At 40.8% G+C, this 26,086-nt stretch overlaps 1 protein-coding gene across 9 annotated transcripts in view; it reads left to right on the forward strand.

Moving 5' to 3' along the window:
* mef2cb (myocyte enhancer factor 2cb) overlaps positions 1-26,086 on the forward strand; it is a 92,606-nt gene that overhangs the window by 44,547 nt on the left and 21,973 nt on the right. For all 9 annotated transcript variants that reach the window (XM_088910648.1, XM_088910655.1, XM_088910647.1 and 6 more), the window contains one exon: positions 11,845-12,048. In XM_088910648.1, the coding sequence (XP_088766774.1) occupies positions 11,845-12,048 (204 nt within the window). The remainder of the gene's footprint in view (positions 1-11,844; positions 12,049-26,086) is intronic.

Below are 26,086 nucleotides of genomic sequence, written 5' to 3' on the forward strand. Positions count from 1 at the left end.
CAAATTCTCGTGGCTCCTGGGCTCTGGGTTCAGTTCTCCCAGTGCTCATGTGGTGTGTTCTCCTCCCATCTCTCAAAGACATCCAGCTTCATCTTGATTGGCTCCTCTAAATTGTCCCTTTGCAGGGTGTGTACAAGGGAATTTTGTATGTGAGCAACGGGGTGTTCATTCACTGGCTTTGGGACTGCAGAGAAATAGAAAACAATGAGCTCTGTGGCCAAATGGCCTCCTCTGATTGGTAGTTTCTCTGATATGACTTAAAAATGGCCCTCGTTATAAAGAATGAGTTCTGGCATCTTCTGTTATTATCTGTCTCAAGAGTGTCAAGTCTATCTTGAGGTCCCTGGTTTTCCTGCAGGCATCTAGTGGCTGAGCTACAGGTTTATGAGGTGTTACATTTTCCAAGAACGCATGACTTCAATCTTACACCTCAACCAAGATGCCAGTAAACGATAACGGCCACAAAGCCATTATCAGCTAATAGACTATTTTTACCTTTGTTTTTTACCTTTGTTTAACACAATAGTCTGAGGTCTTTTAAATCTAGCAGCCATTTCACAATCTGCACGCATTTGAGAAGACATGAGAAAGGCTTGGTGTTTTCAGCAAATCATAAATCCTATTTTCAGAAGTGTTTAACATGCCCAGCCTTGAGATCACTGGCTTTAGGTTACCAATACTGGCATAAAACATAAAAAAAGTTTGAGAAATCTGTGTTCAGGTTAACAGTGTCACAATACCTGATTTGACAAGAAAAATACAATCAAATAATCCATTTAAGTATTTAATTTTCTGTGCTTTAGATACAGTAGTTGCACTATCCATCCGTTTCCCATTATCTGTATATAGGAAATGTGAAGCTAAACAACAAGGCTTGATCCATGCATTAGCACTGGCATTTGAGAGCAAACGCCACAATGATTTATCAGCTTTTAATGAACAGCCTTGCCTAACGAATTTGAGGTTTTCAAGTTGGGGAAAACTTTTTTTTTCTCTTTTTTAAACACTTTTTTAAAATCTTTAGTTCATATTGTAGCTTACTTCTTGGAGAAGCCTTGAATGAATGGAGGTCATTCTGCTCATCTGGTCCTGTTTCTTTATAGTCACCTGGTCAGTGCTGGTGGTACTGGGAACCAGCCCAAGAAGAATTAAATCCTTTGAAAACCCCCTAAGCCTAACCCTAGCCCTAAACCTACCTTTAACCACCATGACAAGAAAATGCCTCACCTAGATAAATACATATTTCAGAAAAGATGCAAAACCACAAAACCTATAGTATTGTTCTTATTGTTAGCCTCTTGTCTGCTTTGAGCTGTAACGTGTTTTAAAGCCCAAAGTGTTAAATGTTTTGCGAAAGAGACGTAGATTTCTAACAGTTTTAATGACACTCTTTAAAATGTCTTGTAAACCTTAAAGGATTGCTGCAAGTTCACAAAACCTCGGGCCCTTAATATGAAGCCCACTCTTCAGTGTTTCATCCAGTGGCCTTTAAAAATTCATTGGCTTAAAATCTGATCTAACATTTAAAATAAATAACTTAATTATAAAACACAAGAAGTCAATTCTAGTTTTTAAAAAATGGACTCCATTAAATGCAAATCTCAAGGGCATGCCTTATGAATTATTGAACATAGTCTGCAGAGGTCTGTTCAATGAGATTGCTGAAGTAAAAAGATTATTTTGAGTGTGCCATTCTGCCCTCAAATACCTAATATAGTGTACAAAGGAATTAAACATGTGCAAAGTATATAGAGCCAAAGTTCTATAATATACTTGTGGTTGCTTACGTTCTCAGAATGTCTTACATCTCAGTGTGCTGCATTTGAAAGACCGATATTCACATCGTTGTCTGTGAATGACAACTCCAAGACTTGCTTTGCGTGAAGTACAGTAGTAAAACATCTTTAATAATTTCTGAAAGCACATCGGCTTCAGCCAGACATCACTTATCTTTGGAGAACTTTTCTAAATATTGGTAAAAAGCAAATCCCTTTCAGCGTCTTTTTGGAATTGAACTGCTAGCTAAATGTAGAAAACATAGGGAGAATTGGTTTCACTAAACTAAATTGCCTGAAACCTCCCTTTTTGTCATAGGAAGACAAATTTAGGTCATCTTAGATTTAGCATGAAGAAACTGGTTTTTGAGAATCAGAGTATCTAGGCATGAAGCCTGTGGTATTTCAAAAAGAATACATTTATTTTATTAGCAGCTGTTCCCTTTGACAACATTGTTGAAGATTTAAGCTTTAGTTTAAGCTAATCATGGCTATACAGCCACTACAGGCATTTGAGTTTTTCATCATGTATATTCATAATAAATCATGACTAGGACTCTGTGTTTTAAATACTAAATTCTGTTAGAGAAAATTGTAGGATTTATGATGGGTATAGTATTCATTTACTCCTAACAGGTCACTTATTACTTTAGAACCCAACCAGAAAGTAATACCTCTGTCAGACCAAACGTACTCTATTTGTTTTAATTGGTTTACGCATTAGAGTTGGAAGTCAGGCTGAATTATTGAACTAGATGCAAGGTTAACTGCTAAAGTGATCGATGATTTATTTCAATTAAAGGCTAGTTCATCTATTAATTTTCTATGAAATAGCTCTTTTTAGCAAGTTAATACAGTATACATTAAGTTGCAAAAAGAAGAATTTGAATGACTAATATATGTGGTAATGCTTTTATATATTAATTTAGGAAAAAAAAATCCTAGATGTCTGTCTGCATTTTTGTTTAATATTCATTTTCTTCAGCCATGCACTTAGCATATCAAAGTTGAACAGAATGGGATAATATTTTTGGTTTGTGTCCTGAGACACCCCAATTGCTGGAAGATGAACGATTTACACGGCTAAAATGGTCCTTCTAACTGAAAAAGAAAAATGAAAGAAAACGCCACAATGTATCTTTTCATTCCTGACAAAATTAAGACCTCTCATGCATAGCTTTGCAATAAAGCATAACTTCTGAGCCCCTAAAAACAAAGTTTTAGCCAATCGATTTTCTGCAGCAGCTCATGATAAACTGTCGTACTCACATTATTTTTCTTCAATGTGGATTTGCTGTCGGTCCGATTAAAATTCTACTCTAGATCAAACAAGCAGCAATGTGTCTGAAAGTGCACGGACACATTTGCAGTTTCCTTTTATTAGTAGTCTCTCTTACACTTCATGCAACTTAATTCTGAAAGACCCCAATGTGTTGGTCTCTGCTGGCTTGTTAGACTATTGAAACTTAATAGCTGTGGGGTAAGGTCAAAAGCTGTGATGCTTATCAGGCCCAGTTATTATATTTAGTTTTTTCCAAGTCAGATTAATTTTAATAAGATTACAAGGATCAACACCTTCAGCGCACTGGAATAAGAGCATAGAGGTTCAAACTTTTAGTTCACAAAATAGTCAGGTTTTAACACTAGTCCTCTAAACACACTTTTCAATTTGACATGTATGTCATTATCACTAAAACATTTATCTAAACATTCCTGCTTATATTGCCTTTGTTCTTTGAGACAAACAGGAATACTGAGGACTCTTTTCTAAAACTGTTGTTTTTATTCAGGATCTTTTATTTTTTGAGTTGTTTCAAGCTGTTGAGGAAAAAAGACTCAACTGTAAAGTTATTTCATTAGTTGTCTTTAAGTTCCCAGCCATGTGAATCTCATAATAATACTGGAAGAACAGAAATTGTGTGATTTTGATCTGTGTTGCTGTAAAGTAAAAGTACACTGATGAAAAGAACAGACGAACAATGATTTTTCATGTTGTCGGATGATTTTGCTCCAGTTGAAATGCACCAGCTGGAATTGGTTATGTCAGGCTTTTCTTTCTTCATCTCCCCTTAACCTTTTGTCTTGCATTGTCTTACATTTTCCCATGAATTCCAAATAAAAGTTCTCAGCTGGGCAGAAGTAATGATTTGTTGCTTCTTACGCCAGTCAGTCGGCACTTGAGAAAGCTCAGTGCACACCCCAGATGGCACGGTAACTTTTTTCCCCCCAGTCTAGTGTTATACTCCTCACGTTGTCCCTGCTGAGTTCCGAAAACAATCGAGATCTTCAGTTTATTCAGAACAGAAGTCAGCAGCCTGCGAGGTGTTTGTATGAGAGTCCAGCTCTAGTGTCTTTTCTTGCCCTTTTGAATCCCCATTGTGTGTGTATCCAACAGTGTGTGCGTGATATTTGTATATAAATGATTGTGCTGCATTTCGTCGCCCATTCTGATGTTTGATAATGATGTTTTGATGAAACTACCTGTGTTGTTTCCTTGGCTACTCATATCAGATCCGGGCATAAAAGATCTTGAGTTGACGTGGGTGGGTATTTGTGGGATTCTTTTAACAATTCATACAGGAAGTTCTGTGCAGCAGTCATGCTCCTCAGCTTTGTTAGAATAATATTTCACATCCTGTTAGTGGCTGCCTTTCGCAGTCCCCTTATCCCTCATTTTACTCCTCCTGCCACTTGAGAGCTCATACACAAACGCTGACCTGTTCTCAGTCCACATGATGTACAGCCTCACAGTGACTTCTGAACGTCCTTCATTTTTAGCATTGGGACGTGCAATTATTGGAGTCTCCCCCATTAAAATCCTTTCAGGTAACGGATTTAGATCCTCCCTATGAAAATTATATAAGCCAATCGAATTCCAGTTATATGGGCATGGCGTTCCTACTCGCAAAGATAGGCGGTGCCTTTTCATTGATGGTATGTTAATTTGTAAGCAAAGATGATTAAAGTACAGACTAGTAAAACCAAAGTCAGACATGAGGAGAGGCAGCTATATTTAGGAAGGCGGACAGCAAAGACAGGGGTTTAAAAATACGGTGTGTCCTGTTGCCCGTCCTCCCACACTCTGTACATACAAATCCGAATGGAAGCTGTCTGTTCAGTTGGTTAGCAGGCTGCCTCTTCTGAGCACACAGACAAGCAGTGTTACTGTACACAGAGGTCTGCTTCCCCTCCGCTCCACACAAGCAGTTTCTGTGAAGTGCCACGGCTAAAAGTTAGACACGGGTGAGCTTTCTTGTCCCCCGTAAGTTAGCCCTTCAGAAGCTTTCAAGGTGTACACCTCGCGTGGGGAGGAACAGCAAAAAGATACGTGCCTCTTTTTAACCATTTCCTGCTAAGGCTGCCTACCAAAGTGTTTTGAGTCGTCGGATGTTTTTTTTTTTTAAGTCGGCTGGTGCTCTTCGGGGCATCCGCTGGTCGGGATGGAAGGGTAAAGGGGAAGAGCCCTGAGGGAGAATGGGCAGGAAGGGCTCATGTCACTCTAACTTGCCCCTTAATGCTTCTCGCTACTTATTTATTTGTTTTTCCTGACTTTAGAGCCAGGCTCGCGAAAGCCACTGGAAGTAAAATGTCTTCCTTCTGTGGAAATAGCAGCAGAAGAGCGAGAATCAGTCAAATTAGCAGCAGGAAAATAATGAGGCCCTTTGGGTAGCTTGTCACCCCCTGCCATCGCCACACGTACACCCCATGTTTCCCACCTTTACTTGCTTGTTAGTTTGCTAGCAGTTCTTCAGAATGTCTGCTCTCGTCACCCGTAACAGGCGCGCTTTCTGCTCTCTACGGAAGTTCAGAACCTTAACACCTTTTCTGTTTTGCAGATATTCCTCTGACTTTTTTTTTTAATATTGTGCAAATTCCTTGGATGGTCTGATAGGGAGTATCAAATCTAACACCGAAAAGTCCTCAGCTGTCACCTATTTCAGCGTCTCGCTGGTGAATAACAGCATCAGCTACATCTGCATCTCTGCAAAAGTGAAGAAAAAGGTTTTTGATAGGTTGATATGGAGGTTTAGTGAATAAAGTAGCCAGCCTGGAAAGACTTTTTTAAATTTTTTATTAGGTAGGCAGTTCATTTGTTTTCATTTGAGGAACCAATCTACATGTTGCTGTTATCAATTTAGCTGGTGTAAGTGTAGCTCAACAGTGGGGAAAAAAACAACATAACTTAGGAAAAGATAGTGGTCGCAATCTGGGCTTGTGTTAAAGTAAAAGAACAAAAGGCTTAGTTGTCATTGATCGGTAAAGGCATAAAAGTTCATAGTTCTTCAAGTAGTTTGACTGAATTCATCCCTGATCTCTTTGGTTCCCAAAACAATGGGACAGTGTTCGCAAAGGGAAGGGCTCTGGGGGCAGGGATAAAGAGCCGCCTGTCATCCTTGTTTCTTTCGGGAGGCCCTGAGGGATTGGAGGCGGGCGGTGGGGCGCAGAACCGGAGCTATTGTGAAGGGGAAGCAGTTGTGCTCTTCCTGTTATGAGAGGAAATGCATACAAATGTGCTTCCTGACCCTTCGCATGACAGGGAATGAAGCTCCGATTGACCTTCTTGAGCTGGAGGTACTTCTGAGCTCCCGCCTCCTCGACAGTAAACATGTTTGTCCTGTCTGCGCCGCGTACCTGCGCTGCCTCGGCCCCACCAAGAGAGGGACCGGAAGAGCGAAGCCCGGCGATTTGTCCGTCCCCCAGAACAAGCACGGACGCTCTGGAGAAACGGGCTCCATGATGGATGATTGTTCCCATTAATCACCCGGTTGTTGAGTGACCTTCTGTTACTTCTGGTACTAATACTCGGGCCCTTCCAAAATCATAGGTGGGGAAACAGAAAGCCCTGGGGTGGAATAAAATCATCTAGCAAACTCAGAACTGGTATTGAAGTTATACATAGAAGAGCAGTAGGAAATTTGGCTACCAGGTCAACGACAAAGGGTTTAAAAATGGTTTGTGGTTGCAAAGGAGCAAAGGATCTTTTCCACGCTTGGGTTTTGCACTACAGTTTTAAACAAACTGTTGCATATTGACACTTCTGAACGCTTCACAGTGTGGTGAAGGTGTTTAAACTGTCCTTTTCTGTAATTAGCTTCGGTGGGAAATAGGTGTTTGACAACATGTATCAATCCTCTTTGATATAATGGTTTGGATGTGTGTTACATTATCACAACGACAGAAAACAGCTGAATAAATTGTATTTTCAGAAGTGTAGGTTTGCAAACGCCAATAGTGAATTGGAGACCACAGTCACTCTCGGTAAGGAATGTTTCTGTATTTCGACAACATTTTCCAATTCGACTGGAGCTGCAAAACGAAAGGAAATGATTGAAGCTCCTATTGCTATATCTGTGGATTCATTACTGACAACAATTTCTATCGCACTGAACCCGCAAGGCCATGTATTTGAGTTACATTCAGATAAACTGAAGTCTAACTGAGTCAGTGACCATGGTGGGCAGTTAGTGCTAAAATCTATGTACAAAATAAACTTTTTTTTATAGATCTACATCTGCATTGTTTGTGCTCTGCCTGTTTGTAAACATCTTACTGTTGTTTAAACATACAGTATGACCACTTTAAATACATTTTAAGTTTTTTATTATAACTAGACAGAATGTTCCGTAAGATTTCATTTTAATAGTTTCCCTTTAACCTGTAAAAGATCTTGAAGCCAGATGTCAGAGTTCAGTGTTAAATGGCAAAAGTAAGCAGATCCAAGTAAAACCATATTTTGATTCTGCAGAAATGTGTATTTGTAGAATCCGGTTCTTTGATGCAGACAGATTTGCTCTTGCCTGAAGTAATATCACTGGTTTAAGAGCTTCAATGATCACACTGCACTTTGTACCTAAGGTGACTTACATTAAAAAGTAAGTAAAAAGTAAAATCTGAAGAGCAAATGTCTAATTATGCTCAGCTGGAGCTCGGTGGTGACAGAATCAGCTGAAAGATATTCCAAGGAAAGTGTGTTTGACTAAGATCACTGAGAACAGTGTTCCATTGGCCATTATCACACCCCAGCTAGAAGAACAGTGGTTACCTGTAGTTTGAGATCTCTAGTAGTAGATCTCAAGTTTGATACTTGGATAAACACATGATGAGGTTCTCATTGATACATTGTTTGTAGCCATGGTTTTTTTTAAAGAAAATGCACTGCAGAGTGCATTAAAAATACTTGGATTTAGTTTATTTAATCTTTATTGAGGTTTTGGTTTTCATTTTATTCTGCTGTCTCCCTGAAGGCGAAGTCACTCACTGTCTGTTTTTCTGTAAGTCAGAAACATATCGTTTTAGCCGTGTCAGTGAACGTTTTACGTTCTCTTTGTTCTTTATTAATCATTTAAAAAATTCAGAAGGAATAAAGAACAAATCTAGCTCTGCGGAACCCTTTCAGATTGTCAGATTTACCCCCGTCATGTGACAGTGATTTACAGGGCCCGGCTGCTGGTCCTTATAATTGCATGAGGTCCTTTCAGTGAATATTGTTTCCTGCTGAATATGTTTAGCTGATAACTGGCTCTTAGTAATAAATATTCCCTGTGCCACCCACTGATGTTTGAATTCAAGAGGAAATATGTTAAATAATAATTGCCTTTGCATTTATGACACTTATTATGAAGTGTTATCCAGAAGGTTAATTATCATATTAGAAGAATACAGGCTGTGCATTATCAGGCTTCTCTTTTTTTATCAGTACAGTGTAATTCACAGTACAGACAGGCTGCACACTGGTGCTAGAGTGTGTGTGTGTGACTCGGAGCCTGAATGTGTGCCTGTCTGTATGTGACGTCTGTGCCAACCCCAGGAGTAGGAGTACAGAGTCCTAGCATGCAGAGACATCTCTTTGAGCAGATACAGGCTGACTGCTGGGATTAGACGGCCTTGAATGTCACGTTTTCCCTGGCATGACCAGCTGGAGCTTCAAAGGAAAGCCAATACTGCAAGCTGTGGACTCCGCATTACAGATACATTTTAAAAAATTAATAGGAGACCGAAACTAAACAGTCGAATCAGCCATATTTCCGGGCGGCTCCTTGTTCTGTCCCCTACACCCTGACACTTCGCCTTGTCCTCGTCGGCTTCCAGCTTTCGGCCTCTCGCGCGTTTGACTCGCTTTCCCACATGAGCCACTTATTCTTAGTGCAAACCCAGCTGCCCGTCCTCGTTCACAGTTCCTAAAGAGCCGCAAATGATCGAAAGTGCTGTTGAGTGCTGCCCTCTCTTGTGTGGTTTCCAGGAAACCTTACAGGTTGCAGTTATCCTGTTAATGCCTCATATTACATCCATTGCATCCAAAATGTTCTTTTAAATAAAGCGCTGTAGAATTTTGTTTGTTTTGTTCTTCATCTGCGTTCTATAGTTGAACTGACCCCCACATGCCACCATTTCTGCACCATTTGGTCAGCCATTTCGTTAAAACTGATACACAGCTCTTGAACTTTCTTGATTGGGGAACTGTTCAAAATGATACTAAAGACAAGCCCTTTCCTCTCTTGAATTATTCCATAGACTGTGTTTTGGGGTTTCTGAGTCATTCTCATTTACTTTATAGTCCGAGTAGTAGACAGTAATGCACAAAAGAGGAAGAAGCCGAGATGATTTTCTCAGTGACAATTAGTCATTGTGACACAGGTGTTAGTCATCATGTGCTCCAGGTTTTTCTTTTTATTCTTCACTCGCATACTGGTCTGAGGCAGCTGAGACTCTGCAAAATTAGAGCAGAGGTTCTCCAAAGTGTTCCCACTAGCAAAATGGCTGGCTGTTGGCATTCTTATCACTGATCTCCATGTCCATCGTTGCTGGAAGGATTTGTATGCTAATTCTAAGAGATTAACAGCTAATTTTGCGCTTTTGTTCCTGTTTCTTATGTAACAAAAAGTCAGTCTGAAACTTTGTGTACCATCTGTTATTCCAGAAAAATACAGATCTTTTTTCTCGTAATGGCACAACCTAGTTATCACTGGCAATTCCTGTGCTGTTTGAAAGATTGTTTTTTTTATTTTGAAGGAATAGTCCAGTATGATCAAATTGGAGATATCGGGAACTGAAAATACTCATAACAATGGTCAATATTTTTCTTTCTCCAGGTGAGGTCTCTTTTCATGGGAAAATAATTATTTGATCGCAGTGTAGGAAATACATTGATTCATTTTCATGATACCTAATAATCAGAGTACCAGCTAAAATGTCTAAACAATTTACTTTCAAGCACTTTCAAGGAGTGAAATCTGTTCTCTTGGCATTAGTTGGCTGCATTAAACAGTTGTCCAGTGGCGTAATTATTTTACAGTCAGATCCCAGATATTCTCACTGGGAAAAAAAGTGTTTCTACTTGAAGTCAAATCAAAACGATGGTTTCTTTCAACGTTCTTTTTTGCCATTTGCCCCTTCCGGGATTCCGGTTGGGATTATGGTGGGAATTCCGGTCACTCAGGGGCTCAGAGTGCCCTCAGCGCCGCTCCTCAGACAGCGCTGCGAGCCCAGGCCTCAGCACGATGCAGCACGATCCTCCACTGTCCAGCTTTCAAGGAATTCACATTTCCACTGAGGGCCCCTGAGCTCTTCTGCACCGAGAACAATTTGGTTTTGTAGCGGCTCCTTTCTGCTTCCAGGGTTGCCTCTGACTTTTATAGCTCCCTGTCAGAGGTGAAAAGTGCCAGTCGAAGTCTGAGAACTCTGGAGTCCAGCAGCAGTCACATGTCTCCAGTCTTCACCATATTCCCGAGCAGTGCCGGTACACAACAAGGAACCGCACTTCTTTTTAACGCAGTAGGTCACAATTCACCTCAAGCGCACTGGATTCAATTTTGCCTAATACATTAACAAAGCTGATGAATTGCTTCAAAATGACTTCTTCACGATGCGCTACAATATATAGGGGCTGAATAATTAATAACATCGATTTTCAGTCTGCCTGTCGTATTCAACACACTTCTGAACTTCATCTACCAAAGGGGTTAATTAACGATTTCATGACTATACACGTATTCATCTTCAGACTTTCTGCACCAGGGGGAGAGATGGGCTGTGTTTGTAGAGCTTTGCAGTTCAAGTGTCTTAAACCTGCCCTTTCATCTTAGATAGTTGTGTGATTCAGTATCACGTAGGCGTAACCTTGGTCTCTAGTTAAAACAAGTTGTACCACAGGCTCTGTTCTTATTTATGGCTCGTACAGTATGGATAACAAGAGCAGTGAAGGGCCGTAGACTTCGCCCAGGTCGCTGCAAGGCTGAGACACAAGAATAGCAGGAGACGTTCTGTGCTGAGGTGAAAGAACAAGGCCCGAGCATGTAGATGGCATATGTGGTTTTTGTGGGAAGACGTTAACGTGCGTCGGACACGTCGAGTTTTTCTTATTTTCTGAATAGGCCTTGGTTTATTTTTGGGAGCGAGCTGCAACCTCCTAATTTCATTGTAAGGGACAAGTCGCAAGACGTCTAGCAGAAGAAAGGTGAATCAATGTGGTTTAAAAGTTTCACATTTTGAAACCAGGGTCTGGCTTTAATGCACGTCTTTACATTTAAAGCACTGGCATAGAGGATATAAGGTGTAGGTCCAGCACACATGATCACTTTTCTGTTATTCATTTACAAGTAGTTTAGGATAAGCTTAAGTGCTGCTTGAAAATGAAAACTTAGAAGCCTTTCCAAAACCCCTTAAAGAAACCTTTCAGGCTACTGTCATGTGGGTTAATGCGCTGTCGAATTGTTTCTAAAGCATTAAGGGCAAACCATGTGTCAAAAAACAGTCTTCAAAGAAAAATGTTTGCTGCTGTTGTACAAATGAGAGAAACACAAGTCCTGAGGTTCACAAACGTGTTTGAAGCAGTGCTACTTGCCATTGCGGATCCCTGTCTTTTTCTTTCCTATCCATAACACTTTACCCAATACAGGAGCAGAGGAGCTGAAGCCTATCCCAGCAAGCAGTGGGCACATAGCGGGACACACCCTGAATGGGATGCCAGGCGATTGCAGCCGTGTGCTCTCGTAAAGATAAAAATAACATAGCTGAACAGCAGGATTTTTGTGCTTGTTAGCTGATGACGCCTTGTCTCCTTTTTCTGCAGGTGACGTTTACAAAAAGAAAGTTTGGGTTAATGAAGAAGGCCTACGAGCTGAGTGTTCTGTGCGACTGTGAGATCGCTCTGATCATCTTCAACAGCACTAACAAACTGTTCCAGTACGCCAGCACAGACATGGACAAGGTGCTGCTGAAATACACAGAGTATAATGAGCCACATGAGAGCCGGACAAACTCAGATATTGTTGAGGTAAGGGCACTATCTCCCTTAGGCCTTTCATAGCAAAATGATATCAGCTTTGTACTTTCAGACTGATAATAGCTGGCTGCTTCTTATCCAAAGACACAGTTTTTTCATTTTCCTGTTAATAAGTAGCATTTTAAAAAATCATTACTTTACAGTTCGTACTACTTAGAAATGTATAAAGCGTGTAAGCTTATTGTATTTCTCTAAAGATAGGAAACATGTTGACCCATCAGCAGAGTGAACGTCTTTGACAGCCCGTGACAAGCAGAGGTAGCTGTGGCTTAAGTTGCAAGCTGGAGTGACAAAGGAGTTGCAAAGTCAGTTTAAGGATGAAAAGAATATCCTCAAGGATTCCTAAGTCCAGAGTGACCTTGTTATGCAACAGGCTTACAAACGGCCGAGTACGCTCTAATGGAAGGTGGTCTGCCGTGGGACTGAGCTTCTTGATGCCTGCTTCATCTCCACTGATACGGGAGGAGAGATTTACAGAAACATGTGCCATTTCAAAGGTCAAGAAGCAGGTGCAGGTAGCGTGTACAGACCATGGGGAGGGAATTTACAGTGTTTGATGTGGCAAACGCAAACTTCGTGCACTCATGTAAGAATAAGGAACAGAATGGCTGTGCATTCAGCATAATTAAGTGACCCCCCCCCCCCCCATCCCAAGACTCACTTCAGATTGGAGTGCAATTGAGATTTCTTTGCACACGGATCATGACATACGTTTCAGTCCTAGGAAGACAAAACCTGATGGTTTGCACTGTAAAGCGACCCAGTCAACATCAGCTCACATTCTGGGCACGTCAGACTTTGATTTTGTTGGCTAACGGATGAGACTCACGACAGCACTGGGTGTTTCTGTCTTATCAGAATGGAAAGTCAGAATTAAACGTTGTGTCTCCTTTCTGTTAGCTGTGGGTTAGATTGACAACATGCTTCATTTGAGCTCTTTGGGTAGATACAGCTCATGCCGCTTTCCTTCTCAATTGTTGAGATCGACAGAAAAGAGTTTACATCCAGATGGTTCCTATAGATAAAGTAGAGCTATAGCAGGGTTTTCTGGTTTCCCAAAAGCCCTCTGTGATTTGAGCAAGTCATTGAAAGTTTTAGCTTTCAGTATTAATCCAACGACAAATGGAAGGTTTCCCCACAGCTGACCTTTCATAATGCAAGCTCAATCCTTCAGTCTCCCCTCCCAGTTCTCCCGGATGTAAAATCCAAGTGGGCTGCGGAATAACACCACCTGCAGCTGGGTGTGCAGGACTGACGTTCGCTACGCTTTCCGCTGTAAATGATGCAAAAGGCATAGCTTTACTGGCTCTGCGCCGCATGTTTAAAAAGCAAAATACCCCTTATCTTTGTCTGTACACCGACGAGAAAGTCTGAGCACTGGACTTTCTCTTGGGTTCCAATATCTGCCTGCAGAAAGGGAACTCTGCGTTACAGATATTGTGTAACACAGATCTGTAAGGGGGGAGATGTAAGGGAAAAAAGGATGTGACCCGAACCTGGCAACAAGCCTAGATGAAATGTCAAGCTTCAGTGATACAAATGTGCAGGAAAAATAAAAGTCCGTATTATTTGACACATTTTATTCTGGGCCTCTTTCCTCGATTGAGTAAGGGATCTAACGTAATGTTGCTCAGCAGTATCCTATTCAATTATAACATTATAAGACCTCGAACACGCGTCAGCGCGCTGATTTCCATCACCACGGCTCCTTTTGTGCTGAGACTCATGAGCTCTTGAGTTATGTCATTGGATATTGCCGGGGAACAAATCGAAGCTTCCTGTTATGTGTGCAGTGTGAGTAAGAAGCCTGGTGCAGGGGCTAGGAGACTTGAAGCAGTGCTGGCAGATAATCAGCTGACTGTGCTGGGCCCGTACAGCTCCAGTGTTAGTACATAAGAAAGTTTGTCCAGCCTTTCAAGAGCCTGAATTGCCTCAAGGCAGAGGAGAAAAGAGCTCTGAAGTGTGTGGGTGGCTGAAAAGCGGTCTTTACATTAGCGATGAAGCTCCATGTAATTAGCATGTCTTTGGCTGATAATTAGCGTTGTTGGTGTAATGGCGCAGAGGACTGTGAAAGCTCTTCAGCAATGTTTATACAGACTAAAGAGCTTTGGTCTCTGGGTGCTCTTGCAGATGTCTTATCCTTTGCAATGAAAGCTTGAACTGTGCGTCCTCTAAGAACGACCAAATGAAAAGCCTTGTTTTCTGTGCCAGCACGCATCATATATAAAGGAGTGTCGGCCAGAGGTGTATTGTCAATACACTGTTTGAAATGTGAATAATGGCACAGGCACCAGGGAGTGTGTTTTATATGAAAAAGTCGGTACCTCAGCTCTCTTTCCAGCTGACTGACTGAATCGTTAGTTTTCTTACCGGAATTAGTCCTATAAAAAGGAAAAAATATATAAACAAAGGAAGGCACTACGTTCAGAAAATTAAACAGAAATTTGACAAAAGCAGTCCTTTAACAAAAATAATTCAATTTAAAGGTAGCATGGTGTTTTCACATCACTTAGGTCCTGGGTTCAATTCGGGCCTGTGGTTGGCTTTTGTGTGTTTAGTTTGCAGGTGGGTTGCTTCCAAGTGCACCAGCTTTCTCCCATTGTCCAAAGACATGCTGTCTAGGTAAGCCGCCTGCCTCTAAATTGTCCCCCATCAGCATGTGTGTGTGCTGTGAAGGACTGGTGTCCTGTCCACGGTGTGCCTTGCCAGACACCTGTAGGCTTCCCGGATGGACTCCAGCTCACTGTCACCCTGTATTGCGCTAAGAGGTTGGCGCAAGTGGATGGATGGGTTTTTTGTTTGGTCCCTCCTTTTGCTTTTGTAAGCCTTGAATTGCAGGACTATATATGATGTAAACATTATTCCCCGAGTTGCTGGCCGTTGAAGGTTCTCATTAAAGGTCTCCCACCTGGAAACATCAAAAGTTAGAAAGAAGGCTAGGATGTTCTTAATAATTACAGCAGAGCCTGTGGAACTAGAGATTACACATGCTTGACATGAAATTGCTCTTTGCTTTTTAGTTATTTATCTTCAATTGGCATTTCTTTATTATTAGCTGTTTCTCTAACATTTAAATAGTGTAGCTGATGTGATTTCGGAGCAAGGAAAGTCACCAAGTGCTATAGAAAGAGACCGGATTTTGTGGGAATCCTGGCAGAAGATAAAGTCCAAATGTTCCCTTTCTTCTGTAAAAAAAACCCCTTTCTCATGTCTGTGCTGCAGGGTAGTTTGGTTGTTTTTTTCAGGACTGGAGGAAAAAAAAAGAAGCAATTTTTTTTATTTCTTAGCATAATCAACTCTAACTTGAAAAAATTAGGAAAGACACCTATAGCATTGCTGAATTGCCTCAAGGTCTTGAGCCAACTCTTATTGTGTGTTTACTGATAAACCTGTGCTACTGTTTATTGGACAGAAACAAAATCCAATCAGGAATCGTAACTGAACAGTAAAGCCACAGTTTCATCGCTAATAAAAAGTCATACATCCAACCATACAGTTCAAGTTGGAAAAATATTATCTTTTTTACTATTTGTATGTTATTCATGTGTAAATAACATCAAAACGGTAAAACATCACAGTTTAACTTTCTGGCTTTGTCTCATGCCTCTTTCTTTGGTCATAATTGCTTGTGTGTTTAGATAATGCAGTTGCACATATGTAAATATGTAATTACACATCACAAAAACCCAGACAAATCCACCCATGTCTGAGGACGGAGTGTCACAAATTAAACATTCATAAATCATTGTACTATAATCATAAACAGCATAATACAATTGCACCATTTTTTGTGTTGTATCTGTGGTTAACCTGCTTGGACTAAATACATTACTTGAAACTGAATATTGAATAAAGTGTTGTCGAAAACCACTCAGAACAGCATGAAAGGTGGGCTGTTTCTAGATATCACTCAGTGTATGATAATGCCTTGTTTCATTAATTGCTCTATCGAAGGATGTTTCACATCAAGACAAGGGTTCGATCCTCAGCTTCAGCTCTGATATTTACCAAAATTGGCTACGCTGAAGAGACCATGCACAGTGGATTCTAAAGAAAGCTTCAAGGTGACCTTTTGTGGCAAATTATTTAAAAATCAGTTTTAAAGATCTGAAAGTCCAGCAGCTGGTCAGAGGCAAGATCTCTATTTTTTTTTGTCTTTTCAAAGCCTGCCGTTGTATGTGTTTGACAAACTGGCATTAACAGGTACACGTTTCTGAAAGCTTACTGAAACATCCCCTTGTGACTGTGCAGTGGCATCGAAGAAGCAGGGGTTTGCTGACGCATAAGACTTGGCATCATCAGTGAGGATTATTGAATGGCATTCAGGTGACAAAGCCACCCTGCACATGACCTGCCACATGGACAGTGTGCTGTGTCTGAAAGGAATCTGACAATCCCATCTCCCCAATTAGCCTAATCTGAATTATCTCTCTTAAATCTTGAAAGCCAGCAGCAGACCGTTTTTCCCTTACCCACAGAGAACTTCTGAATGAGAGGAGAGGAGAGGAAAAAAAATCTGTTAATTATTTCCAAAGGTCACAGTGTTAATGACTAGCTGCCTGGCTAATGAGATTCTAAAAAGCTTTTTCATTAGGATGTGCAACCTGGTATGTTTTGTCTTGTGTTGAAATGTGTGAGGAGCGATGTGTAATTTCATCCCTAAAACTGTTGCATGAAAAAAATAAACATTCTCACCGGTTCATTAAATTGCTTATGCAATGTTTATTTCAGCAAAAAGAAAATTGCTTGATTTTAATATTTTAATATAACAGGCTTGCTAATTAATTAGGTTGATTTCAGGCTAATTTGCATCAGACCTTTTCCCTTGACTTAATTAAGAAAATGTTTAATCATTTACTTGAACATCAACAGATTTCTACAACATGATATGCCTTTAAACTGTTAGTCTAATCTTCTAATTTTATTCATTAATATTGTTTTTGGTTTAGATGAGTGAGATCTGTAAAATCATTCACGTTTTAACTTGTGACAGAAAACAAAATTGTTTAATTTTCTTTCCAACATGTAACTTCTGAATCCTTATTACATTGTTTAATGACAATTACTGGATATATGCCGCAGTGCTGGAAAGAAATGGATATATACTGTAGTTGCTTTTTATTTTAAAAAATGACTCATTGTTATTTTTAAAATTAGAGATGTCTGTTTAATGTCCTTATTAATAAATCTACATAATTCTTTAAAAAACATTTAGCTTTTAGTAGAAGGTTGAAAGTTGTTTCCTGTTTGTATATCTGAAAATGAGCACTATTAGTTCAGTTCAGCCATATTTTTTCCTTGTATGCAAAGGATTAAACAGAGAATCGGATTTGCTGGAATAAGTAAATTACCTTTTGAGGATGGTTACGTAACAGTTAAGGGGCTAGTAAGGACACGATTCTCTTACCACTTGTTTCAGATCGTGACTGAAGAATATGCATATCTTAAAAGATTCAGGCTTTCACTTTTTTGTACCTAACCGAAGCGTGAAATTAAATGTAGGTTAATTACGAAACAACTGTTGATGATTAAAAAGAATAAAAAAGACATACAGAAGTATTAGAGAAAGGAAGTACATCTCTCTTTTGTGGGGACAGCTTAAATTATATTTGCCATTTATTTTCTGCAAAAAATTGCAGTTAGATTTGGGTTGTGTGAGGCTCTATACATAGCTGTTAAAAATAGAACCGGGCCTAGTGTACAAGCCATGTGGTCTCTTTTTTAAACAACGTAGACAGTTGCAAACAAACTCCAAAGTAGCATAAAAACTGTCACACATTACATGCCTGTGAAGCTTCCCCCCACCCTTCAAAGCTGTGTTAGCCCCCAAATGTTCCAATAGTTTTCTTTGTTTATTTTGTTGTTTTTTTTTCCTCTTGGACTTACTGTTTCCAACATAATAACAGCTTGTTGCGTTTGGGTGTTCTCGCCAGGAGGCGAGGTTATTTATAAAGCCAGAACTGTTGAATTCTCTTTTCTCTCTTCTTGCCCCATTTCAGATTGGAAGCAGCTGAATGGCCTGGAGATACACGTTAAAACAAGCCGGTTTCAAACTCTGTGCCTGGGAGCTGGCTCTGGCTCTCCTCCCCCCTTTGTATTTTTTTGTATTCTTTCCCTAATAAATGCCTCATAACCGGTAGTTGTCTAAAAATAGCAAGCAGCACAGCTAAAAATAGATTTGGCTCACACTCGTGCCAAGGAAAATGGAGAAGAATAGGCGTGGAATAGCAGTCTGAGTAACCCTGCTCTATTCATTCAGAGATCCCTCTGAGAATGCAGCCGATGATAAAGTACCCTTGAAAACCACAGGCACAAGACTCTGCCTTCAGACTGCTAGGTGCCAATAAACATTTTAGCCCAAGGATACAGTTTTTTTTTTTCAGGGAGATTGTAAACACTTTAAGAAATGAAAGGGACAGCTTTGTTTTCCAAAGTCTCTAATAGCTAAAGGAAATTTCAAGCCCAAGTACCCTCCCGCCTTTCGCCATGCTAGTTTGTAGCTAATGTCTTTTCACAGTGAGAGAAAATGCCTTAGGGACCCACGGGACAGAGAGAGCCACCACATGAATACTATTTATGCCCTCACACTGTTGAGAAAGAGGGTTTTCAAGTGCACTGTTGTATACAAAGGCTCTTTGGCTTTTTTTTACATCGCCACAACATGTCCAACACCATGTGTATTGCTTTGTGCGATTGCTAATGGATGATGTCGATGAGTTGTTGTTCTTTTAGACCGCAAGATGTGTAGCTATAGTACCGCTTAGCGGAGAGGTCCGACTAGCAGCGATCGTAGAAACCTGTAGAAATATGATCATCGGGCAAGCTAAGTTTTTCGTGGTGTGACATATCAGCAGAATTATTTAAGAAAGGATTTCTACCAGATATTACCTGGTTTCTACACCCTTTGCCTCATAGGAGGTGTGGTGGCTCTGTAGCTAAGGATCAGTGCCTGTGGCTGGAAGGTTGCCGGTTTGTATCCTGTGGCCGGCAGAGGAATCCTACTCTGTTGGGCCCCTGAGCAAGGTCCTTAACCCCAACTGCTCCAGGGGTGCTGTACAATGGCTGACCCTGCGCTCTGACCCCCATCTTCTCTCCCTGTCTGTGTGTCTCATGGAGAGCAAGTTGGGGTATGCAAAAAGACAAATTCCTAATACAAGAAATTGTATATGGCCAATAAAGTGATCTTATCTCATTAAAAGTATCCAAAATGTAAAAAGTCAGACAAGCACTATATAATTCATTAGGCTACTTTATCAGCTTTATGGTTAGAAAGACAGTTCGCTTCCAAAGAAATAGAAAATCACCTTGTTAGTAATTCCAACTTTTTAAAACCCCTTGCAGTTTCTACCTGTTTACCTCTGTTGTTTTGGCAAAATTATTTGCCTCATCCCAAGATAGAAAAGTAAACTTTGTTTTGAAATCAATGCAGTTTTTGAGCATGAATGTATTCCGGGTGGCACATGTGCTTTTATCAAAATGACGCACACATCTAATGTCACAGTCTGATATATCCATCAAGGCAGTTTTGGAAATTACCGTATCCCGCAGTGTGAGGGGAGACAAAATATTGGATGCTAAGATACTGTAACACTTTTTGCTTGTGTTGCAGCTGACGCCTGACAATGTACAGCACAAAAGAAAACTCTGAAACATGTCAGCTTTTGTGCACCAAGCAGAAGAAAACTGATGCTCGTGTATTTTGTGAGACTTTTTTTCAGCATTTGGATGGAAGGATGGAAAATCGCGAATAATCAGGAGCTATTTTAGGAATCATACGTACGGGGCACTCTGTCTCGGCTTGGTGTGGGTAGGGTGTGGAGACGGCAGCAAAGTACCAAGAGGTCAAACGCCTGTTCATTGTTGTAGTCAGACCCAGTCCCCTTCCTGCAGTGTTGCTGGTGATAAGGCTCGGGAGACAAAAGCTGATAATTGATGGAGAGGGCTTTGACTCACTCCGAAAAGAATCAGAGTCCTTGTATCTGCTCACATCGGCCAGACTGGAGCTCTTCCTTCCATTATAAAGCGTTTTGTTCATCTTGCCTGCCGGGCTCCCTGCTGCTTTTTGTAAGGGACCACGGCCACAAGCGTCTTCTTTATTGACTCACACTGCTGGCATTGTGTCAGTGGGGCGTATTGGCCGAGGTTTCAAATGAATTTGCCGTATTGTCTCCCTAAAGCAGACATGGAAAAACAGGGCAAAAATGTGGCACAGTCCCAGTGAACCTAGAGCCGGAGCCACCGCGTGTGTGAAAACAAGCGAGTTTGTCCCTGTAGTTCATCTGCAGCCCCCAAGTCTTTCTTCCTTCAGCGTTACAGCAGAAAACAACTGCAGCTCCTCCCGCTGGCAGGTCAGCCGTCACCTAACTTAGATCTCGCTCCCGATGAAAAGACGAGCGCTGTTTTTATTCCAAATGTTACACGCAGTTTCGTATTCCAATGCTGCCTGTCTGAAGATCTGAGAAATCCCCCCCCCCCCAGTTCGAAAACTGCCTGGAAACGTTGCTCCTTGATGTCAGTAGTGGAAACGCATTCAGCCCCGACTATTAAAACTCACTGTAAACAACACACTCCACGTGATCACCATTGAGTTCTCTAAACGTGTAATTTGATGTTTCATGACCCTTACAGTTTCTTTAATATTTTGCTTGTGAATTGCAGTTGTTGTACAGCCACAGCTGTAATCCTCTGGCTGTTTGTGTGACGGATTAAATATTCAGTAAATCCTCACAGATTGAATATCTAAAGATTTCTTTTTTCATCTAACGCATCCTATGTCATCCCTCAGACAGCTATAATTACATATTAAAGTGCATTATTACAAAATACACTGGCACTTTACTTTGGGTTGTAAAATCACATGTTTATGTCTTTGATTCCTTATTATAGCATTTGGAGTGTTCAAAGGAGGCAAATTATGGAAAAGTCACCAATCCAATGGTTTCAAATGATGCACAGCTGCTACAGATTGAATCAAAGTGGATCAAACCACTGGAAATGCTCCAGATTATACAGTGCTATGAAAATGGCGTTTTGCATCAGGGGTTTTCGAGTGATGCCATCAGAACACAGCTCCAGTTTTCAGTGCCGTTGTCTGCCGGAATGCCTGCTGCATGGTTCTGGTGTGTTTAAACCACAGATAATGAAATGGAGGCTTTCCCGTTTTTTCTTAGAATCTGCTTTTAATATGCTCAGCCGTTTTGATCAGCCTGCCATTCAGCTCTGTACTGGCAGAAGCTGAACAATGTCGCTCTCCAGGAGTCTGCCTAGAATGCAGTGAGTCTGTGAAGGGGATCCTTGTGTTTTAAGAACCACAGTTTTTTTCCTTGTAAATTAACAGAGACTGCACTCAGAATCTAGTTCTGCAGTGGGCTACGTCCGCGCTGAACAACATTGACTGGGAGGAATCCAGTTATATGATGTCTTAAGATATGTTATAAATACATATCATTTAAAAATTATTGCTGTGTCGTATGCTAAATCAATAAAAGCATAGCATTTCAACAGCGCTAACCAGAAAATAATAATTCTTGTACAAAAGATATACATATAATTTTTTCACTTAAATTACTAGGAGTTTCCTTGACATGAAGTAGGAATAAGGAAAGTTTTACCAATTTAATATACTTATTAAAAAAGTATAAAAGGTCTTATCATGCACATCTGTTGTTAAAAACCATATCAGAACTTTAGCTTCAGGCCGACTATAACTTTAGCCTTTCTTTTACTTAAATCAGACTGCATACCACCATATCTGAAGAAGTGTAGGTAAAGCTAGGCCACCACACACTACTGTCTCAGCAGCTGCAGGGAACATTGAGGTGAATATACTTCACCTAACACAGAGACGCATAAAACAATGATACGTTATTACACTTAATATTAATGACAAGATGTAGAAATAAACAGCTCGCAGTGACAGTATATTACAAAAATGACTAAAAAAGAATCCGACTAAGTCAGCTTATTAAGTGTAACAGGCCTTAGTGCACTAGTTGGCGGAGTGACATCACCCCCCTCTGAAATCAAGACGGTGTAGGAACTCGATGGCAGTAGAGAGCCCGGTCTTTTGGTGTGGTAGAGTTATCAGCTGTCTAGGGGGTGACGTTGTTTTTTCTCTGAGTCCACAGGGAGCTAGGATTGAATCCTCATTGCGTAAGTGTAGTTTTAAAATGTGTGTCTGCGTTTCTTACAGAAAACAGCAAACTCTGTCCTCTTTAAAATTCCTGAGAGCCACTACCCGGTTAAGGGAAGTTTGGAAGACCAGTATGTTACTGCATTTTTTAAGGATAATCATTTTTTTTTTAAAAAAAGCAGGTATCAAAACAACTTTGTTGTTTATCAATACTCGAATATTATAATTTTGCTCTCTTATAATTTCGTTTTGTAGTACATTTTTAGTACTCAAGCACTGTTGTGGGGAAAAGAGGCACTCATCATATACCTTACAGTCAGAAATGCTGACATACTGAACTGTCTTGTTTTGTTTAGCAAATGTGTGTAAGGTGCTGTGTTTTAGAAGTAGTGTAGCATTCATCTCAAATGGCACTGTTTTAAGGTGAGAGTGAGATGGCTAAGCTCAGAAGGTTTAATGTTTCATGAGATAATGTACCGCTCAGTCTTATTTCAGGCGTTAATGCTTTACCAATGTTTTCTAAAATTAATAGCTAAAATGTCCCTTTTCAGAGAAAAACAAAAACAAACCTGCTTGCCTTCAGCTGAGTGGGCATAACTGCAGAACAGAATGATGTAATTCAGTCTTAATTGGACTACTTCAGTGCCAACAAGTTTTGTGTTATTTAGAAAATAAATCTAACTGTTCTCCAACATAAGCCTGGTTTTAACAATACAAATAGGAATCCAGGACTTAAATGGGTTCTGTCCTTTTCTGTGTAGCCACAGTCTGGAAATCTAGTAGAGGCACAGAGGGTTGTTGCCTTTTGTGATGATATTCTGATGCAGTGAATTTTGATATTGCACAGTAAACAAGCTTACCAGTGATAATAATTGGTCTGAGGGGATATTCATTTGGAGGATATAGAATTAGTGATGTCTGTCACCCCCCTACTTGTAATGGTCACTGTCCACATGAACTTTAACATCAGTTTCACTCGGCACCAGACTTATCCACTGTAGGAAGACAAGGCCTTGGACAGCTGCAGAGTGTCGTGCTGAGATGTATTTTTTTTGTTCATTTCTAAACACAAAAAGCACTCTTTTGATCACATCTTCAGCTTTGCTTTTAAAAGGCCACTGCTGATACTGAGCGAAACATCTGAGTGTGGTCGTTACAATGGTGTTAGCAGAATGAGGACATGTCAGGAAAGTCTGACTGTAGGAAGCAGAGAGTCATATGACTGAAATACTGTGCTGAGGCATGTACTAAGCCTGTAGTCTCTCCCAGTATTGAATTCTGAAGGTTTTTTTTTTTTAAAAGAAAGCGTAACATGTAAGAACAGCTTCACTTTGAAGGTGAGCACTGCAAGTCCCTTTAGAAAGCAAGGCACCAGGTCCTATATCTGAACCAATCACCTCACAAGCTGAAGTGAGGGGGGATACAGGATAGCCACAGGGGAAACAGGGGGTTTCTGATGTGCCTCTCGTGGAGGCTTGAGCAAGATGTTCACCACAAAAGGCAATGGGCTGGCGTCAGCTGGCGGCCCTCCACAGCCTGAGCCAGCCCCGTGCTGTGCTCTCCTAGCTGCAAGTCTTGAGCTGAAGGTTACAGATGATGAGGATATGTAGGACACCATGTCTACATTCTGCATGGCACAAAGTAGTGCCCTGACAAGCCGAGCCGAGGGAGAATGATGAAGAAGCGGTTTAATTAGGAGCAGAGCTCCGAAGGGGAAGGCCGAGAATGAGTGAAAAAGTTTCTTTCCCCCCGGATTCGCAGCACTTCAGATGAAGCCAGTCAGCTGCTTTTTGATTTTGTTTACTACACCCGTTAACAGTTTTAGCTCCAAGTCACTGAGACTTTCTGGTGGGGTTAGATGTCTTGTTAGGAAAAGACAAAAAAAAATGTTCTTTGATTAAAATATATTACATGATATAGGTCTGCGGCAGGTTTTAAAAATATTATCTTTAGTGTTTGTAATATTTGATCTTGCACAATACTGTATGTGTTATTCCGGAAATCCTTGATATCACAATAGGAAGTGTTGCTGATACAAAAGTAAAAAGTGAAATTGAGTGATTGTTCTATATCTGATCAGACCATTCTTGGCTAATGACTAGTGAATGGATTAAAATCGCTGTGTTAAAGAATGTACAAAGAATTAAAACCATGTCTTGAGTATCAGTTTTAATAATTATGATAATACATACATGGTCTCATACAAAGACTGGAAACGGAAAAGCAGAACAGACGAGCAGCCTCTGATTTGCGTCTCGGAGCTGGCCGGGTTTTGTTTTGAGCATTAGCGTGTCCCAGATGGCGTGACACCGAAGCTCGGGGCGGCGGGCCGCAGAGGCCGGAGAGAGCGAGCCTTCTATGGCCATGCCTGCGAGCCATGCCCCCCGATTGGCGGCCAGCAGGCACCCCTCCTCACCCCCCCCCCCCCCTACCCCGGCGGCTGAGAAGGACAGGTGCAGGGCTGCTGACAGGTGTGGATGTCTCGAATGAGTCGCATTGCTGACGGCCAGTGATGTCGCCGCGGGCCGGCCCGGAAACTGCTGAGCCCTGGCAGAAAGCACGGCCAAGCCACGTGCCTTCTGGTCGCCTGACGCTGGCGCTCTCCGGCCCACAGCGACCCCTGAAGAAATCCCCCCCCCAGCGACAGCCAAGCCAGGCATCTCGCTATCGGAGTTCTCTATCAGAAAGCTGTGAAATGTGATCCTGTCAGGAGGGAGGTAGGGCAGTATTTGTGAACCCGTTTATCTGGCAAGCTTCGAAAGTATGCCCTCAGATCTGCCAACTGTCTCTGCCAGCCAATTTCTCGTTAAAGTTTAGACCCACATAGTAATCCAGAGGCATGGGTTTTTAAAGCTCTCGATTCTCCGTCATAAAACTGCTGTGGGACGTGATATACTGTATGTCATGTCATCTGGCAGAGACATAATAAATCAGACTAAAAGTCATCAACTTTGATATACTGACCAACCTTTGTCTCACTTTTCTCTGAGAACGGCTAACACTGGCATAGGAAGTGGAGCTGTTCGTTGGAAAATAAGTTGTGATTTGTAAAATCTTAACTGAAAGATTAACTGAGTTATTAATCATACAGTATATTATATACTAAATGCAAAGATGCAAGATCCATACATTTCAGTCTCATCCAGATGACTAAGTATATATATATATGTATTTTCTAATTATTAGGACTGCATTGCACAAATTAGAAGATTAAGGAGGAGAGAGAATAACCTGTCTGGCTTCTCTCATTCATTTCAGATCAAATACAGGCTGTTCTAAAGTAAATTTAATTACTGTAGTCTGAAGACAACACTCACATGAAAGCCTCTAGTATAATGTGAAGCAATCACTGTTTAGACAGTAGCAGCCCGATAATATTCCCCTACACTAATCCCCTTTTATTAAAGTGAGTCAATCTGGAAAAAGGAGGCTTTGATGAAACATCTAACTATCTGGTCTCTTTCATCCCTTCATACAGAATAAAACACGTACATACAGCTTGAACTCCTCTGACGTGCGTGATCTCATAGCAGAATATGTCAGCATTTTGGATGTACAGCCAGTAAAACAAATTCTACGTGTAAAAAAAATAGGTTTGGTGAAGAAAAAAAAACTGAAAAAGATTAATTTCCCTGGGAGACAGGAAAGCAGGTCTTCTGCTGAAGCATTGATTTCTACCAGAATGTGGCCATCAGGTGGCTAAACTAGAAACTGCCATTTACAGAGAGCTTAGGGACTCCTGTACTAAAAGAGAATAACTGTATTGGAAAGATTAGAAATAAGAAGCAAGTACACACTGCGTCTTTGAATTAATTTCACTTTTTATATTTATTACCTTCCCCTCTTTCTTTTCTTATGTGTTTTCTTACAAAAAAGACTCTTTAACACTCTGTTTTT

Source organism: Atractosteus spatula, chromosome 3 (assembly GCF_055471065.1).
Source record: "Atractosteus spatula isolate fAtrSpa1 chromosome 3, fAtrSpa1.hap1, whole genome shotgun sequence".
NCBI classification, from domain to species: domain Eukaryota; kingdom Metazoa; phylum Chordata; class Actinopteri; order Semionotiformes; family Lepisosteidae; genus Atractosteus; species Atractosteus spatula.